Source organism: Eleutherodactylus coqui, chromosome 1, assembly GCF_035609145.1.
Source record: "Eleutherodactylus coqui strain aEleCoq1 chromosome 1, aEleCoq1.hap1, whole genome shotgun sequence".
NCBI lineage: Eukaryota > Metazoa > Chordata > Amphibia > Anura > Eleutherodactylidae > Eleutherodactylus > Eleutherodactylus coqui.
The window spans coordinates 193403637-193421495 of NC_089837.1; the positions used below are offsets into that span (position 1 = coordinate 193403637).

The following is a 17859-nucleotide window of genomic DNA, read 5'->3' on the forward strand; positions in this document are numbered from 1 at the left end:
ATGCACTCCATTTTTCCATTTCTCGCAGGGGGTTAAGTAATAGTATATAGCTAGGTACTCAGCTTTCCCATTCACGTGAAGGCTTTTTAGCCTAAAGAGGGTGTCTATAGAGTTAGGCACCCATCCATTAAGGTTCGCCTGGACGTGGCGGATGGGCATACACGGATTTAATCAAACATATCAGTACCCCACAGAACAGTCAACGCCCTCCAGAACCTGGCTCCCTTCAAATGGCCAGCTCACTACATAAAGTATTTAGGCATCAACATTACAAAATCCTTATCTGACCTTTTCTACTCTAATTACTACCTGCTATTTGCCAAAATTAAAACTCGCCTTAGCTCACTCAATGTAACTTTGCTTTCCTGGGTAAGGATGAAAAACCATATCAAATCTGGTATGTTTTTATAGAGGATACCTATTTATATCCCTCAATCCTTTTTCCGTACAGTGAGACAGATATTCGTCCGCTTCCTATGGAATCGGCGCAAACCTAGGTTACAACACAGACTGCGAATACTGAAACCTTCCAATTGTGGTATGGGTTTTCCAGACCCCCATCTGTACTAGAAAGCCATTCACTTGAACAGGTGAAACTATATGACCAGGATACAGGAGACTGCTTTCTACCTTTCTGTCAAAAGGTCTCTTATGGGTTCCTTCCTTAAGGGCCTTCTATGGCATCCCACCACTGAACACAGTCTACTTAAATCTATTAGCCCAGTTATGAAAGGTACTATTGAAATGTAGTTGTTTTTTTTACTTTTCTTTACTTATCCTTTCAGACAGATTTTCCAGACAGTACCTCAAGGAAATGTGCAAACTGTTCTGCCAAATTTATTAGCTTTGGGGAACCCACACAGTTAGAAACATATGTACCTCTCCTCTCACTAGGTATGATATCTAAAATAAATTCAATCCTTCTTCTTAACAATGTATACAAAAGAAGACATTACTTTCATTGCAAGGATCTCACACAGGTTCTCCAGGTATTAACAGACACAAGAAAAAATTCCTACAAAACTCTTTAAGGCCCATTTACATGCAAAGATAATCTTTCTAACGATTGAACGTTTTAGCGATCTTTTTACATAAAGTGTTAATGGACACTGTCCATTAACACTTTATCTTCTTCATTTGCATGTAAATGGGACTCTAGGATCTGTTCACAGAGACGAGTGTGTGGCTATTCACACGCTCTGCTGTGAAACAGCTGCATTGTTCTCATTGGGACTGCCAGCGAAGAACACAGCATGCTGTCTGTTGAGAGATACTTTATCTCTCTGCAGCTGAATGATGGATTTTAAAGGCTGATTTACATACGATTATCGCTCAAAATTCATTTAAACAACTGCTTTTGAGTGATAGCCATTGTGGGTAAATGTGCGCCCATCATGCACTTACCGTGCACTCTTTATCCATCCCCGAGTTCAGTTCAGCATAAAAGCCGTAGTCGCTGATAAGAGGAACCACATGCTGTGTTCTCCGCCGGCAGCGCTGATAGCATTGTATGCAGCCGGCAGCAGGAACAAAAGCGGTGTATTTATAGAACAGACCACCACTGTTCTCTAAATACATGCAAATGAAGCTAGTTAGCTACTAATGGGCTGATTCGCCCATTAGTACCTAATGCAATATGATCACTCAAAAATGTCAGTTTCTGCCGAATTTTGAGCGATCAGCTTTGCGTGTAAATGGACCTTTAGTTCAACTTAAAATCATCGTTTAGACGAAAAGTGCATGACTGAAGTGTTTACATGTATCGATATCGCTCATTTTTGGTCGTTTGAACGAATTTTGAGTGATAAAAGTGACGTGTAAATGGGCCTTTACTAGATAGTATCAGACACCAGATTATCTTTACAAGCTTAATTTGTCTCACGCGATTCAATGTTGACATTGATTCATATACAGGCTCCATATCGCGGTAAACTGCCACAAAATACAAGGCTACTAGAATGGAGTCTCTGACCTTATTAAAAAGTCACTAGTAAAGATTTTCTGCTTCTAGTCGCCTCATTCTTCTTTGGGACCCTCTAAATTCTTTTCAACCCTAAAAACTACATTTGGAAAACTTGGAAAAACTTCCAACTCACTAGAGGTACTAGCTAATACTCCCACCCCAAGATTTCCTACTTAATGAGATTAGTTTTACCGTCCGTGCTGTTCATGCTCACTGTTCATGCTTGAAGTCTCCTAAGAACTCTGGGACCTACTATGTTACAGATCCCATGGGTGACATTTTTTTGCTGGGACAACTTTGGGAACTATGTAAATAGTTTGTTTCCTTCTTTGTTATTCACGCTGTGCATGCAAATAACATTGTATCTCTGTAGTGGATTCTCCATCATGTTTTTCTCTGAAAACACACTTTGGTATGCTTTGAAAAACCTATGCTGTTACCAACTTCAGCAAAATGCATGTTTTATACACTTTTCTCAATAAAAAGAAATTTGCAGGAAAAAAAAGACGGATACTATCATATTCTGATAGATTTCCGATAACAAAAACATCCGAGGTTTGCTATAAGAAGAGGATCTCTGATTCTGAACTTCCAATCCATCTGTCCGCCAGTCTGCATCTCTTATGTAAATAGACAGTGGAAACCGGAGACCATAGTGGAGGACAAATGGGGGAGTGGGGAGAGATGAGTAATTGCTGATTTGTTATTTTAATGCATGGGCGGGCCCATTGACAAAAGTTTCCCTTAACTCAAACAACCCGTTAAAATGTGCTCCCTATACGTGTGCTAGCTTCTTACATATGGTGTACATGTATTCGCATTAAACATAAATTGACACATAATAGTGATGATACCCATAAATACTGTAGCTTGTTTATTTTTGGTATACGGTTAGGCGTTACAATGCAAACATTTTACAGATACTGGTGCGAGTCTGGATTTAAATTACAAATTAGATTTCTTGTTGGAATACATAAAATATATATCATGAAAGCAGAGCGATAATCAAATATCATCATAGAAGTGTCAGCAAAAACACACAGAATACCAAATCAAATAAATAAGGTATGTTAACAGACGTATTTTTCTGACCTCTTACTGTATGTTATTGTGTTTAACAGTTCCCAATGGAATTCAGCCCTCAAGGTTTCATGCAGCCAAAGAAACCAATTGTTCTAAAATTTGTGCACCGGACAACAGCTAATGAGTGAGCAAGATGCAATGATGCCACATGGTATATGTAGTCTAGGCTATGCATGTGTTTTTTTTATTGGGGGGGTGGGGGAATTTTGCAATCAAGTTGATGTGGAATGTAAGTCAAATGTTAATATTAAAAACTGATTAAAGAGTTTACTGCCAGTTGTGTCCGTTTGTTCCAACACTTCAGTGTTTAGAATATTACTAGAGATGAGCAAGCGTACTCGGCCACGCCCCTTTTTCGCCCGAGTACCGCGATTTTCGAGTACTTCTGTACTCGGGCGAAAAGATTCGGGGGGCGCCGTGGGTGAGTGGGGGGTTGCAGCGGGGAGTGGAGGGGGGAGAGGGAGAGAGGGCTCCCCCCTGTTCCCCGCTGCTACCCCCCACGCCGCCACACCTCCCCCGGAGCCCCCCGAATCTTTTCACCCAAGTACTAAAGTACTCGAAAATAGCGGTGCTCGATCGAGTAATTACTCAGAACGAGTACGTTCGCTCATCTCTAAATATTACTAAATGATTCCAATCTAACTATGGATATACCTGCATCACATTCTGAGTAGGTCACAAAAGGATGCGGTACAAAGGAATAAAGATGCTCATCTCACAGGGGTTGAATAATTCTGACACTAATTGTTATATTTGTTGTGTTGAGCTATTTACATTTGTTCTTGCTTGTTTATTGTAAACATCTGAATGTCTGTAAATTTCCAAATAAACTTACTTTACAATGAGGTTTGAATAATTTTGATTGCAACTGTATGCATATCTCAAGATCTGTAACTCAGGAGTAGTGTATCACTGTTACCAGAAGAAGAATCGGGTGAGGAGCTAAGCATGGCTTCTTAATGTTTTTACATTGGGCTATGCAGATTTCAATTTAGTTACTTCTGGCTAGAATAGCCCATTAACTGCCTAGCACAAAGCGTTATCACAGTGCTGGTCATGTGACTTAGGCCAGAAAAAGTGCAGAATACAAATCCTGGAGGGGACTAGCTACAGCACAGGATTCTTCACACCAAAATGGCAGTGATATTGTAACTGATTTTGTGTATATGTTGAGAGCATTTTCAGGCATATATTGTACACTATATAAAGGATGCTCCTTTATTTTTCCAAAAGTAAAAACATGCAAGCAACGTTTCAACTCCAAAAGGGAGTCTTTGACAAAGACTTGACAAGCATCCTTTGTGATGCATTCATTTTATTAATACCATTCGTGGATGCTGCCTGGTGTATTTTGCTGTGGCTAACCTAAAAATCAGCCTTCACTCTTATCAGAAGTTCTCCAGTGCTGATAGCATTGTTTCCCCTTGGAGAACAAAGGATCTGAGTGCAGATAATAGCCACTATTAACTGTGTTCAGCAAAGGCTTCATTTGCACACTTAATTGGTACTTAAAGGAGATGTCTCGAGGAAGCAGTTAATTTTTTTTTTTGCCCAGTCCCCCCCATTAAACACACATTACTAAGCCCCCCTGTAAATGACATTTCTAGCTGGTTCGTACTTACCGTTCCAGCGTTTCAGCAAGTTATAAAAGTTTCCTCAAGATGGCCGCCGGCTCTTTCCCCGTCGCTCGCTGCAGCCCGACGTGCGCGCTCCCGAGACGCCGCCAGCTGTGTCTCCATGGCAACCGGACGCATCGCAGCCGCCGACCAGACGCCCCGCAGCCGCCGACCAGACAGCAGGTAACCGGCGCTAGCCCCCGGCTCCCCAGCGCTAGTTCCCCCGGCGCAGCGACAGCCCCCCCCATCGCAGCGACAGCCCCCCCGGCCTAGCGCTAGCTCCCCCGGCGCAGCGACAGCCCCCCCGGCCTAGCGCTAGCTCCCCCGGCCTAGCGACAGCCCCCCCGGCCTAGCGACAGCCCCCCCGGCGCAGCCCGGCGCAGCGGCAGCCCCCCCCCGGCGCAGCCCGGCGCAGCGGCAGCCCCCCCCGGCGCAGCCCGGCGCAGCGGCAGCCCCCCCCCCGACCCATCACTTACCTGGGAGGCTTCTCGGGGCTGCTGGGCTGGGCTGGTCTTCTCCGCTGGGCAGCTCCAGTTTCTGCACCTTCCTCTAACAGAGGATGGTGCAGAATGGCCGCTTCAGCGCGCTCCCGAGCAGTGACAGCTCGTCTGCGCATGCGCAGAAGAGCTGTAGCGGGGAGCACACTGAAGCGGCTCGTGCTGAATGGAGAAGACCGGACTGCGCAAGCGCGTCTAAAAAAGCAAGCTGCCAGCGAATTTAGACGGAACCATGGAGACGAGGACGCTAGCAACGGAGCAGGTAAGTGGAATAACTTCTGTATGGCTCATATTTAATGCACAATGTACATTACAAAGTGCATTAATATGGCCATACGGAAGTGTATAACCCCACTTGGTTTCGCGAGACCACCCCTTTAAGTAGCGGAGTAGCTACTTAATACTTTATGCAAAATGATCGCTCAAACTATCGTTTGAGCGATCATCTGCTGGTGTAAATGGGCCTCTAAGGTTCAAAAACATGTCAACGTCTATATTCCTGCACGTCTATATAAAAACTTTTAGCAAGCCTTGTAAAAATGACTGGGAACATAATCTAGAGTCTTCGCCAGAAGGAAAAGTTAAACAAACTATTTGGGGACGTTGCTCCCATGAGTGTGCAGTAGGTTACTGGCTTGGTGGAGCCCACCCATATGAACATACCCTTAGCTCACTTTTTCACACATCCGTGTTTTTATCAGTATTTTTCATCAGTTAATGGGCGGGCTGGTGCCTACATTTTTTTTTTAACTGAAAGAATCCTTATACAATAGAAAGCAAACTTATACTCACTTGTTTTGTCCTCCTCCCACTCTTGTCTCCTCCAGGCAGCTGATCCTGCACTTTCTAAGCATGTGATCACTGTGGCTAAGCACTGGCACCTCTGAAAAAACCCAGCTGTAGCAAAAGTACGGACATACAAAAACCACAGTTATATAGTAATAAGTTGATAGAAACAGTAGGGGTGAGGGTCCTGCTCCAACGAGCTTACATACTACGAATAGTGGGGTGATACGGAAGGTAAAGGAGCTGGAGATGTGCACGGTATGGTAAGGTGGAGAGTGTGGGATGCTATACACATAAGCAATGGTCAGACATGTGGTGGCTGAATCGGTGTGACTGTAGGGGGCGGTTGTTTGCGGCTAGCAAGGGTTGCAGTCACTAGGACAGGGAGCATGCTATCAGGCGGAGTACAGAGGGGTTTGGTTTAGGAGATGTGGTATGCCTCCCTAAAGGGGTGCGTTTTTAAAGCCCGTCTGAAGTTTTGTGATTCGGGGATTGCGTGAATAGTTTTGGGTAGCACATTCCAGAGGACTGATGCTGCTCTGGAGAAGTCTTGGAGGCAGGAATGAGAGGTTCGAATTAAAGTAGCACTCAGTCTGATTTTATTAGCAGAGTGGAGGGCACGGGCTGGGTGGTGGATTGAGATGAGAGAAGCAATGTAGAGCAGAGTGGTGCTATGGAGAACTTTGTGGATGAGGGCAGTGAGTTGAAATTGTGTTGTATATTTGACGGGCAGCCAGTGCAGTGACTGGCACAGGGCAGAGACGTCCGAGTAGCGGCTTGACAGGAAGATGAGCATGGCTGCAACATTCAGGATGGATTGGAGGGGTTGGAGTCTGCAGCAGGGGAGGCCTATCAGCAGCGAGTTGCAATAATCGAGGCAAGAGTGAATGAGGGCAACAGTGAACGGTTTTAGTGTGCCCATGGTGAGAAAAGGGAATGGATAATATTGCTATATGGTAATATTACTATAGCACAGCATATTCATTAACAACAGATGCTGTGCAGACTAATTATGTAACACAAAGTCAGAAGTGAGATATGGCCATTGTAACCAACCTTTGGTGTCATGCCCATCTGTTGGCATGTCAGGGTTTATATTGTTTGCTGAGAGAGCCTCAGTTTGCCCCTGTGTACATGATTCTCTGTGGGTGCAATGTGTAAGTACTGTGCTGCAATGTGTTCCTAACTTTACACTTTCCTTAGTTACCTTGGAGGTCAATTACTTTTACAGAGTATTCTTTAAAGTGTGCTGTTTCATTGTCAAAAAGTGTGACTTCAAAGTATAGGGTTAAGAGTTGAATCTTGTTCCCTTTAAAGGTCTTGCAATACGGATCTTTAAAAGGAACCTGTTACCTGGTATGAGCACCATAAACTAGGTTTTGGAGTCCATGGCTCTCGCATACTGTGATGAAATCAATTGTACTAGAGGATCAGAATTTCACGTTTTTCCTGAAAATCACCTTACACTAGTGGGTAAATGTTTATTGTTTTCATGCAGAATTTCCAGCTACAAATTAAGGTGTGTATTTGGGTGAATGGTAAGGTAAAGTCCCCTGGTGCAAGCAGGGTGATGTCAATTTGTGACATTTTCTTGGCAGATTGTTTTTGTGTGGTGGCTTGCCATTGCCTTCCCCGGTCATCTTTTACCCCTAGCAAGCTGGGTACTCATTTTACCGACGTCGGAAGAATGGAAGGCTGAGGCAAGCTTGAGACTGCTACCTGAACCAAGTGGGGATTGAACCCGCAACCTAAGCTCACAACTTTTGCTGGTCCCAAGGGACACATTGTCATACTGAACTACTTGCAAAGGTCGCAAGTATATGCCACAATAAACTGAAGTTCCACTACCATTACTCCCACGTATATGGAGAATGGGAGTCTCCTTCTTTCTTAGTCAGCACTACAGAAAGGAAGAGACAATGTATTGTAGATGTTGGATGGCAAAGTAACAATCTGGTAGTTCTATAAACTACAATGGAGAGAGCTCCGTGCATATCAGATGCCTCTAACTTAAATACTCATTTCTGGAGCGCCAAACGGGTCGAGAGACTTTATTCTATTTATGTATAGAGGACCCAGATGTGGCTACACAATGCACCCTTCTTAGCACATGTCCATTCCCGTTACCCTGCTATGTGTCTCTTCACCCTAACATGGAAACTACATTTGAGCAGTCACACATAGACATTTCTGTGTCCAGATGACTGGGGCCACACAGAATGCAATTGTGGGCCACATATGGCCGCAGGCTGCATGATGAGCCAATCCCAACCATTCAATGATGTAAATCACTGAATTGCTGGGATTGGTTCAGAGTGCCAGCTCTGATTGGCTGAGCCAATCACAGCAATCTCTTGCAGGAGGCGGGGTATTCAAGCCTTGTTACCAGGAAAAGAATGCTCTCTCAGCGCCGAGGACTACACTGAAGACTGCCGAAGTGCTGCAGCCCAGCATGAGGGACCTGGACACCGCCTGCTAAATGAGTATTAAGACACCCCCTGAAAATAAGACACTGTGCCTCTTTTGGGGCAGAAATTACTATAAGGTAGTGTCTTATTTTTGGGAAAACATGGTATTTACTGAAATATAGAGGTACCAATTCTTAACATGACTTGCACATCATGATAACTCAGATTACACCTGCCGCACTTGCCCGTGTGAAGTTAGCCTTAGGGGTTCATATTTGTACAACATTTGTGTGTTTGAAAAAGCATAAATCTCTCGCAGTATTATCACCCGTGTGAAGCTGGCCTAGAGGGTACATGTATAGCACCAGCTTTTCTTCTCGTGGTTATCCAGTAAAATCGCCCGCTATCACATCTACTGCTACTGAGCATATGAGATCTACATTTGATGCTATGAAAAAGGGTTAAATGTTTCGATGCGTTCAAGATTGGTGACAAAATGACTTTACAAGTTAGTGTTACATCATTCAGCCACCAGTTAGAATACACAGATGGGATTGAACAGTCCTCGAAAAAATAGCTAATTTTGTTCTTTGGACTGCATTTTCCCCCCGTTAGGCCTCCTGTCCACAGGCGATATGTCACTGCGTTATTCGTGGTGATAATCCGGTCATGGGTAACGCAGTGAACGCTTTCCATAGACTAGTTATGGAAAGCGCAGCCCGATGTCCACGAGCCGAGAATTATAGAGATTCTTTACTTGCTGGATTCAAATCACAGCATGCTGTGATTTGCTGCAGTAAGCCTATCTATCAGATAGGCTTAACGCGGAGACCTCCCAGTTCTACCCCCTGCGCCGAAATATCGCTAGTGATATTCTGCCTCGGCCGTGGACAGACAACCTTAGTATGCAGAAGACCTAGACAAGGCAAGCAATCCCAGATTCTCACCCAGCCATATGTAACCATTCCCCCTTATGATCCACCACAAATGCCAAGAACTAGAGGTCTGTTTTCACTCTGCTGTATAGAAAGCTGGTCAGACGTAAAGCATTTGCTATTCTTCGGCCTCTGCCGTAGTTTATTTTCATGTAATATGAGTGCTGTACTCTGTTCTCAGCAGGCTATAGAAAAAAAACTTCTTGTTCACATCCATTGCAACACTAATCTATCTGGCCAGTCCGGGATCACGTGGCTGCGGGAGAGGGCAAAAGTTAGACAGGAACTAAAAGGAGTAAACTGAAGCTACTTATTGTGCTTGTCATTACAGGGAGGGCAGGGAGGAGGTAAAGGGACATTCACAGAGTAGAAAGGAAGGAAGAAGTCAGAAAGGATCATGAGTTTTATACCGAGCCTCTCACCTGGTACCTGGTTCTTGCTGGCTACCCTCTTGCTGTTGTTTTTACTGTAAGTAGAAAATACATTTTGTACTTTATGATTACTATAGCTGCTAATGTTTAATTTGGGAATTGTCACACGTGTGGCATCTCTCTGCAATACACACATATAGACACAGTTTAATCTCCTGCTGCAGTTATCTGTTTCATAAGGGTGAAAGCAAACGGCCGCGTCGGATCCCGCTGCGAGAATTCTCGCAACAAGATGCGACCCATGCCCCTGCAGTGACACGCAGCACACCTCCTCCGGCGTCTTTTCTTTGCTCTACGATGTGCCGGCTGGTGATGTTTCTCTGCGGGTGCCTACGAGGCTCGCTCAGAAATAGGACATGGCGTGATTTGTTTACCGTGCGAGTTTTCACGCACTCAAATTGCGGCTGTCTGCATATCGCCACAGAATTTCCACCCCTGTGCATTCACCCTTACTCGCATGAAGATTTAGATGCAGAATTTTCTGCATCTGTAGGTGCGTAGGAAACCATTGGTTAATTTAGACGCAATTATTTTTTTTACGCGCCTATTTAGGGTCAAAACGACACTCGTGTGAAGGAGCCCTTATGCTTTCTGCTGCAGAATATGTTACCTTTTGTGATACGGTAGTGATAGTTCCTGCACTGGCAAATTTATTTCCAAGAAAGCAGAAACTTCAAAAGTGTATTTGCGGACTTGGTTCGGTTTCTTTGATCTCTATGGCAAAAATACTGCATTTCTGTGCAGTTTAGCAACATTCGTAATCCAATTACATAAATTAAAAAAATATATATTATATTCACCTTCCCTGACGCTTCTCTGGTCAGGCCCAGTCTGTATACTGGTGATGGACCAGAGAATCTCATCTCGGCACATCTGGCAGTGCAGCAGTCACTACTGACGTGTTCTCACCATAGGCTTGGTATACTAAGATTGGCAGTGGACCTCAGAAGTAATGCCACAGGAGCTCTAGAGGAGATGAGTGTAGAGTGTTTTTTATTTTAAACTTTGAATACATTTTTTTTCTTTTGGCATTGTGGATTTTGCTGAACACCCATGGGAACTTTGACTTCCCCACTGGAACTCAACAAGAAAAATCACAATCCACAATCAATCTGTACCAGAAATTGGCATGTGCTGGACTTCAAAATCCGAACCGCGATGTAAACCCATTGTCCACCTGGGAGGCTCACAAATGTTTCATTAGAGGTTTTTTCATTTCAGTGGGTTCCCTCATTAAAAAGAGCATAATGCACCTCTACAAGCCCTGTTGGGGCGCTTACAGGCTTTAGAGACAAAACACAAGGCCACGCTGGACAGGACAGTGGAGGCGGAGTCAGATACGTTCACACTGTTTAAGGCAGGCAAAGGCATCATTAACCAAATGCAAACGCCATTTCTATGAATATGGTAACAAACGCAGCAGTACTCTAGTCAGAGCTCTAAAGAACACATGAGTACGCTCTTTTATTCTCTGTATTTCTATTCCGGGGAGTCATCTCTGCATCTACCGCAACAGATCACAGAAGCGTTCAGGGACTACATTCTTCATACAACTTATCCCCACCTATGACAAAGGAGAAGAGGATCTCATGACAAACTCAGATGCAAACTTCTATACAAGCCTCTGTTATGAGCTGCCTTCCACAAACAGAAGTTCAAGCAATGGAAGCGCCCATCACTCAGGAGGAATTGGCGTATGTTTTGAAACTGTCTAAGCCTGAAAAGGCTCCAGGCCCAGATGGATTTCCTCTCACCCAGTATAAAGAGTTTTCTGAGATCCTTTCTCCTCATTTTCTCCAGACATTTAACTCTGTGACCACTGGGAGAGCTTTCCCATGGGACATCTTAAAAGCACTCATCACAGTGATACCAAAGGAAGGGAAAGATCTAACGCTCTGTCATAGCTACCGCCCGATATCGCTTTTAAACGTAGATTTGAAACTTTTTTTCCAAGAAACTAGCAAATAGAATATCCCCCTTCCTTCATCACATTATTCACAGAGATCAGGTGGGTTTTACACCGCTACGGGAAGCATGTGACAACATCGTCAGAGCCATCAACTTAAGTAGTCATGCAAAAAAACTTAGCTCTCCGCATGAGTCAGTCTTCTATCAACAGACACTGAAGAGGCATTTGACAGAATAAATTGAGACTTAGAATCTCTCCGGTAGAGAGGAATGGGCACCTTTTAACGTAAAAAACGGCACAAGGCAGTGATGCCTGCTTTCACCTCACCTTTTTATTATATGTCTGGAACCCTTTCTAGGTATTATTGTATTTTGTCACCACCGGAAGCTTGGGGTTTGGCAGGGCTTGGATGAAGGAACACCCCTGTCACACCCCTAACTCCCGATTGGGTGACCTCTGTAAGGTCCTTGAAGGTCCTAGCTGCAGTGTATGTACTGCATTTTACCTGTCTTGGAGGGCTGGTGTTAGGGTTAGTTTTCCTGTTAGGCTTGCATTATTAGCTGTAAATGCAGAAGCCTTTACAGCTATAAATGTAAACCTAATAGGAAAACTAACCCCCTAACCCTCCAGGGCAGGCAGAATGCAAGACATACGCTGCAGCTGTCCCTGCGCTCCCTCAGTGCTCCATGTGGGCATTGATTTGCAGCCGCTGTGCCGGCTGTTAGCTGCGTCCCCACCTGCAATTGCCCTGGTCACTCACTGATGGGGTCCGCTGTCCGTGTGGGTCACCTGCCGCTCCCCCAGCCTTCCGTTTCAGGACGTCACTTGCAGCATTGAAGAGGCTGGCGCTCCCAGCCTCAGCGGTGTCCTCCATCGCCTCTGTGCGTGCCGCCGCTCCCAGCCTTAGTGCTGTCTTCATGCCGTCGCAGAAGAGCAGTGGCCGGTGTCCTCCGGCGCCTTTGCCTGTGGCTGCGCGGACACTACCTGCCTCGCTATCCTCCTGCCCTGTCTGAATTTAGTAACGCGCCCCCCCCAGCCAATCAGAAGCTGGGAGCGTTACTAAATTCTTTGACAGCTTGTACCTTGTCACCACCCCTAACTTCTGGTGGTGACAAGGTACAATAACACCCCCTTTCTAGGACATTTCAGATCCAACCTCAATATATCAGGGATTCACATAGGAAACAACACACAAAGTCGCAGCATATGCGGACGACTTATTATTCTTTATATCTTCACCATGCATATCACTTCATAATTTACTACTGGAATTCTGCAATTATGCCCAACTTTCCAATTTCAAAATTAATTAGCAAAAATCGGCAGCACTTAATATCTCTCTTTCCCAATCATTGGTGACAGAGCTCAAAGACTCCTTTTCCTTTCGTTAGGCTACTATCCACATAAAATAGTTGGGCATTCACTTGACCGCAGATGTGAAGGATTTATATACAGCTAATTTCCAGAACCTATTAAACGAAATTAGATTGGACTTGAATAATTGGACAAAAGGACTATTCTCGTGGCTGGGCAGATGTTCAATTTCCAAAATGAGCGTCCTCCCACTTATCCTCCGTCTTTCAGGCACTACCCATCTCTATTCCCAGGCTCCTCTTCAAACACCTAAACTCTTTAACCTCTTAATGACGCGGCCCTTTTTTAAAATCAATTTTAGTTTTTTACTCCTCTTTTAAAAAATCATAACTCATAACTTTATTTATCCATCTATGTAGCTGTATGAGGGCTTGTTTTTTGCGCGACGAGTTGTATTTTTCAATGGTGCTATTTAATGTACCATATAATGTACTGAAAAACTATTAGAAAATTCTAAGTGGAGAAAAATGAAGACAAAAAAAGACATTCCGCCATCTTTCAGTGTGTCTTCTTTCTACGGCACATGAACTGCAACAAAAATGACATAACTTTATTCTATCGGTATAGTTTTTTTCCTGTACTACTTTTATTTTTTTTTCAAAGACATTTAATGTTTTTAATTATTTTCTGCTGCCATCTGCCATCATACAGAAAATGATAACACCAGAGCACCCTGGGAAAGGGGTTTAAACACTCAGGGGTTTAAATAGGAGGATGATTGCGAATCACCTCCAGCTGGATGGAGAAGCCAGACACAGTAACCCTGTAGATGCTGGAACAAAGTCAAGCAGACTCATGAGGGAGGACGACGCCCGCGTTTGCCAGACCTGACAATATAATTCCCATAAGTATTAGAAATCACATCACAGTAGGACCCACATTGAAAGTGATATTGAAGACGTTTCAAAGATTGGAGGTATCTCCGGCACCTTCCCCTCCTTTTTCCTGTCCTGGCTAATCCGGGTTTTTTCCCGGATATGGAGAAAGGGATATTTAAATATTGGCAAGACAACCAGAAAGACAAAGCACACTATTTCCTCCAAAATGGATCAGGGATGTCCATGGACATGTTATCACATATCTCCGACCCAGTACCGCTGTCTCCATGGCAGATCATTCAATTCCGTCACTGTCTCATTTCACTACCCTGCCCATGACATTTCCTATTAAGACGCCCTTTGAACAACTGTGCAACGCACAAGGCGCAGTTAAAACACCCTCTCATGTACTTATTTATTTCTGCTTGGAAAATTTTCTCCGTGTGTGAATGAGATTTGTTCAAATCTCATCCACTTTACTGCTGACTTACCCAGCAATGCTACTACATGTGAACCCACACACAAGCACAGGGTTTCACCACAACGACCCCACTTTGCCTTTGGGATTACCAAGAACTTCACCGCTCCTTCATTATTTCCCTGTGAGAAAAAAGGTGTAACAATGTTGAAGGCCGTGTGCACATAGGCTATATGACAACATCTTTGCTCTACAAGGTCGTCCGCACACACTGCTGCTCTAGGCTCAGATGTTGTACACAGCCATAATATGACCTTGAGTTCTGAGGAAAATACCTAAAAAGAAAATAAGTAGAAAGTAATAATCAGGAAACAAAAAAATTACATGGAACGTGTTTCTATAGAAATGCAATGGCTGGCAATTTTCTTGCATGTCATGAAAATGTATTTATACAGTAAATGCCAATGTTTTGTTTTTCTTCTCAGTTATGGAATATTTCCTTATGGCCTATTCAAGAAGTTGGGAATTCCTGGACCAAGTCCACTACCATTTATTGGTACATTTATGGGCTACAGAAAAGTAAGTAGATATTATTGTAGACCATAGAAAATGCTGCTTGGTTTTGTTAAAATGGGGCAGTTTATTACTATTTAGATATGGGAGGAGTAAAAGTCCATGGGTGACACATCTTAAATGGTCTGGCATCTGTATTTTTTTATCCCGTTTTCAATGGTAAGGGAGTGTCACATGAATGGATTCTAATTGCGGAATGTGTGATCGCCGACTGCGCGGACTTTCTGCAGCAAAATGCAGGCATTTAAAGGCATGTAGTTTTGATTTTTCCTTCACACTCATGGATACAAACTGCATATTCCACAAGCAGAATCAAAATCGTAGCATGCCCTATTGTGCCACGCACTCCGCTCAGAGAGACTCCATTGAAGTCAATAGAGGCATCCTACTCGCAGCTCATACGCAATTAACATTGACCCATGTCATCGCTAAGCAATGGCTCCGGAAGTACAAACAGAAAAAAACTAAACTGTGCTGTGCATGACCGACGGCAAGCATATATTTATGTTCAAAAGGAATTTATTGTATTTCATGTAAATTTTACAATATACTTTTAAATGTATTGAACTGTGTATTACAACAAAAAGATCTTGTTACACCATCATAGCTATCATTTGATTTGATGTTCTCCTCTGTTATAACAGTTACTTCACTTTCCTATCTATATGTAAAATAAACATTTCAACAGTATTCTGAGCTCCCTGAGCTTCCACCCAGTGGGCCCATCCTTTCACCTAGCCGGTGGGGTTTTTCAATGAGCGCTCCGGGCACCTACTATCCTATCTAACCAAACTTTAAGTCTTGGAGATATATGAAAGACTATGTTATAAGTTTAATGAAGCAAACTGAAGAAAGTGATAGAAAAGAAAGATAGGGGGGGGGGGGGGGAATAAATAATAAAAAGAGTCAAAGGAAAAAATAAGGAGGGGTACCCTGGTATCCCAAACTGTACACATATAAAAAGATTAAGTTACTATGTGGAACCCCACATTTTATCTCCCACTAGACCATACTGCTCCTCAACCACTCTGTGACAGAAGGGGAGTTCCGAAATGCCATCCAAGTAGCCCAAATAGCGTAAAATTCTGAGTGTTCTGTTTCTAAGTCACTAGACCTGAGTTCCTCCATGTAATGCAGAGAATCCATTGCTTCCAGCCACACTATTCTTGGTATCGTGACACTTTGCCTCTAGTACCTACGGATATTCTGTCGTATAGCCATAATGAAGTGCCGAAGAAGGTCTTGTGTTAGGGTTGCTGCTGGGATCTGTTGTACTACATAGGTTTTCAGCAGCACAGTTTCACAGGTGGTACTGATTAAGCTGGCGGGCTGTGCATTTTCCCAATTAGCCAATCCCCAAGGTCTGTGCTCGTATATATACCAGCCCCTTTGCTAGAGGCTGCTGGTCTTTCTCCTGTCTGTCCTGGTTTGAGCACTGTCATGATCCTGTGTCTCTGTGCAGGTTCTGTTCTGTGTGAACTGTGTCATGCTCCTGCGTGTCTGTTCTGGTCCCAGCAGTCTTGTGTTCCTGCTTGTCAGTGCAGGCTTAAGCATGTTTAGTGTGAACTGTATTGTGTTCTTTCATGTTTGTGCAGTCTTCTGTATCTTCTGTGCTTGTGGCTGGACATGAGGTGTCTGTACATGTGGCGGGTGGGGAGTGGGTTTCCTCATTCCCTTATGTCTGCATTCTTGCTTGTTGTTCTTTGTTCATGAACTGTGTTCTGTCCTGCTTGCATTATTTATCATCTAGGGCTAGTTAGGCACTTAGGTGCCAGTGCGGGGCCATCCCTATCGGGGCGATCACCCTGCTTGCAGTCAGGTGTCCTTGGTTAGTTGTCGTGTTAGAGTAGGGATTGCGAGATGAGGACCCTTGAAGTGGGCTTGCGGCTTAAGTGACTTGGCTAATCCACAAACTAATTCCTCTTACTTATTATAGCAATTTAACCACTTAAGTGATGCATTTTTCCATAATTTACTGGTTAAAAAAACTTAACTTTTTTGTTAGCATTTTAAATTCTATGATTTTTTTCTGTACTTGGGAGTGTAATGTTTTTAAAAATATTTAGTGTAATTTAGGAGTTATGATGCAATGGGATGCAGGAGATCCCAGCAGTAATTTCTTTTTTGGGGGAAGGGCTTGAAATATAAGTCCTTCCCTGAAAATCATCCGTATGTGGTGTAAAAAATTTAAAAAATCTATACTCGCCTCTCCAAATTCCAAATGGTACCCTAAAAATCATCCCTATCTTGTGTTACAAAAAAAAAAAAAATTTGAAAAAAAAAAAAATATATATATGTTTTTTTTTTAATTATTTTTTTTTGTAACACAAGATAGGGATGATTTTTAGGGTACCATTTGGAGAGGCGAGTATATATTTCTTTAATTTTTTTCATCAGATACGAATGATTTTATATACTCCCCTCTCCTCACCTTAAAATCCTCTCTAGCTTGTGTTGTGTTATATTAAAATATATATATACTCACCTGTCTGGGTCTGTCGGAATCTGGTGGGACTTGCAGCGTGTCTCCCCGACTCTGCACTGAAGATCTTTCAGATTTTAAATCCCCACCGGCTAAAAGCGCTGTCTCTGATTGGCTGAGTGCTCAGCCAATCACAGGCTGCCCTCAGCCATAACATGAGTGACACGTGAGCGCTGCCTGTGATTTGTCACGGAGCTCACCTAATCACAGGCAGAGCTTGGTTCATTCATTGAATCCTTATATTTAAAGTACCCCCTCGAAAATCATCACCGCGGGGTGTCCCCTCCTCAGTGAACCCTGGGACAGCACTATCACAGTGTTCAGTGATGAGGGGACTGCAGCGGGGATGAAGAAATCCTCTGCCATTGCTGTTACAGCAGTGGCAGCGAATAATGATCATCACCCATTGATTTCAATGGGGCCCAAGCCACTTTCGCACGTCGTCAGGCATGCATCGGAGACAAATTTTAAATTTATTTCCTGAACGCATCCCTGACGATGGAGTCAGGGAAGGGGTTAATCAGTTTATTTGTGCGGGTATGCTGGTGCGTGTTTAAGCGTTTGTC

At 43.6% G+C, this 17859-nt stretch overlaps 1 protein-coding gene and 1 pseudogene across 1 annotated transcript in view; both read left to right on the forward strand.

Annotated features, from left to right (window-relative positions):
- LOC136628916 (cytochrome P450 3A9-like) overlaps positions 1-3891 on the forward strand; it is a 69425-nt pseudogene extending 65534 nt beyond the window's left edge.
- Positions 3892-9557: 5666 nt separating this feature from the next.
- LOC136628922 (cytochrome P450 3A9-like) overlaps positions 9558-17859 on the forward strand; it is a 65009-nt gene continuing 56707 nt past the window's right edge. Inside the window, exons 1-2 of the mRNA XM_066605000.1 lie at positions 9558-9756; positions 14724-14817. Of these exons, the coding sequence (XP_066461097.1) occupies positions 9686-9756; positions 14724-14817 (165 nt within the window). The 5' untranslated portion in view covers positions 9558-9685. The remainder of the gene's footprint in view (positions 9757-14723; positions 14818-17859) is intronic.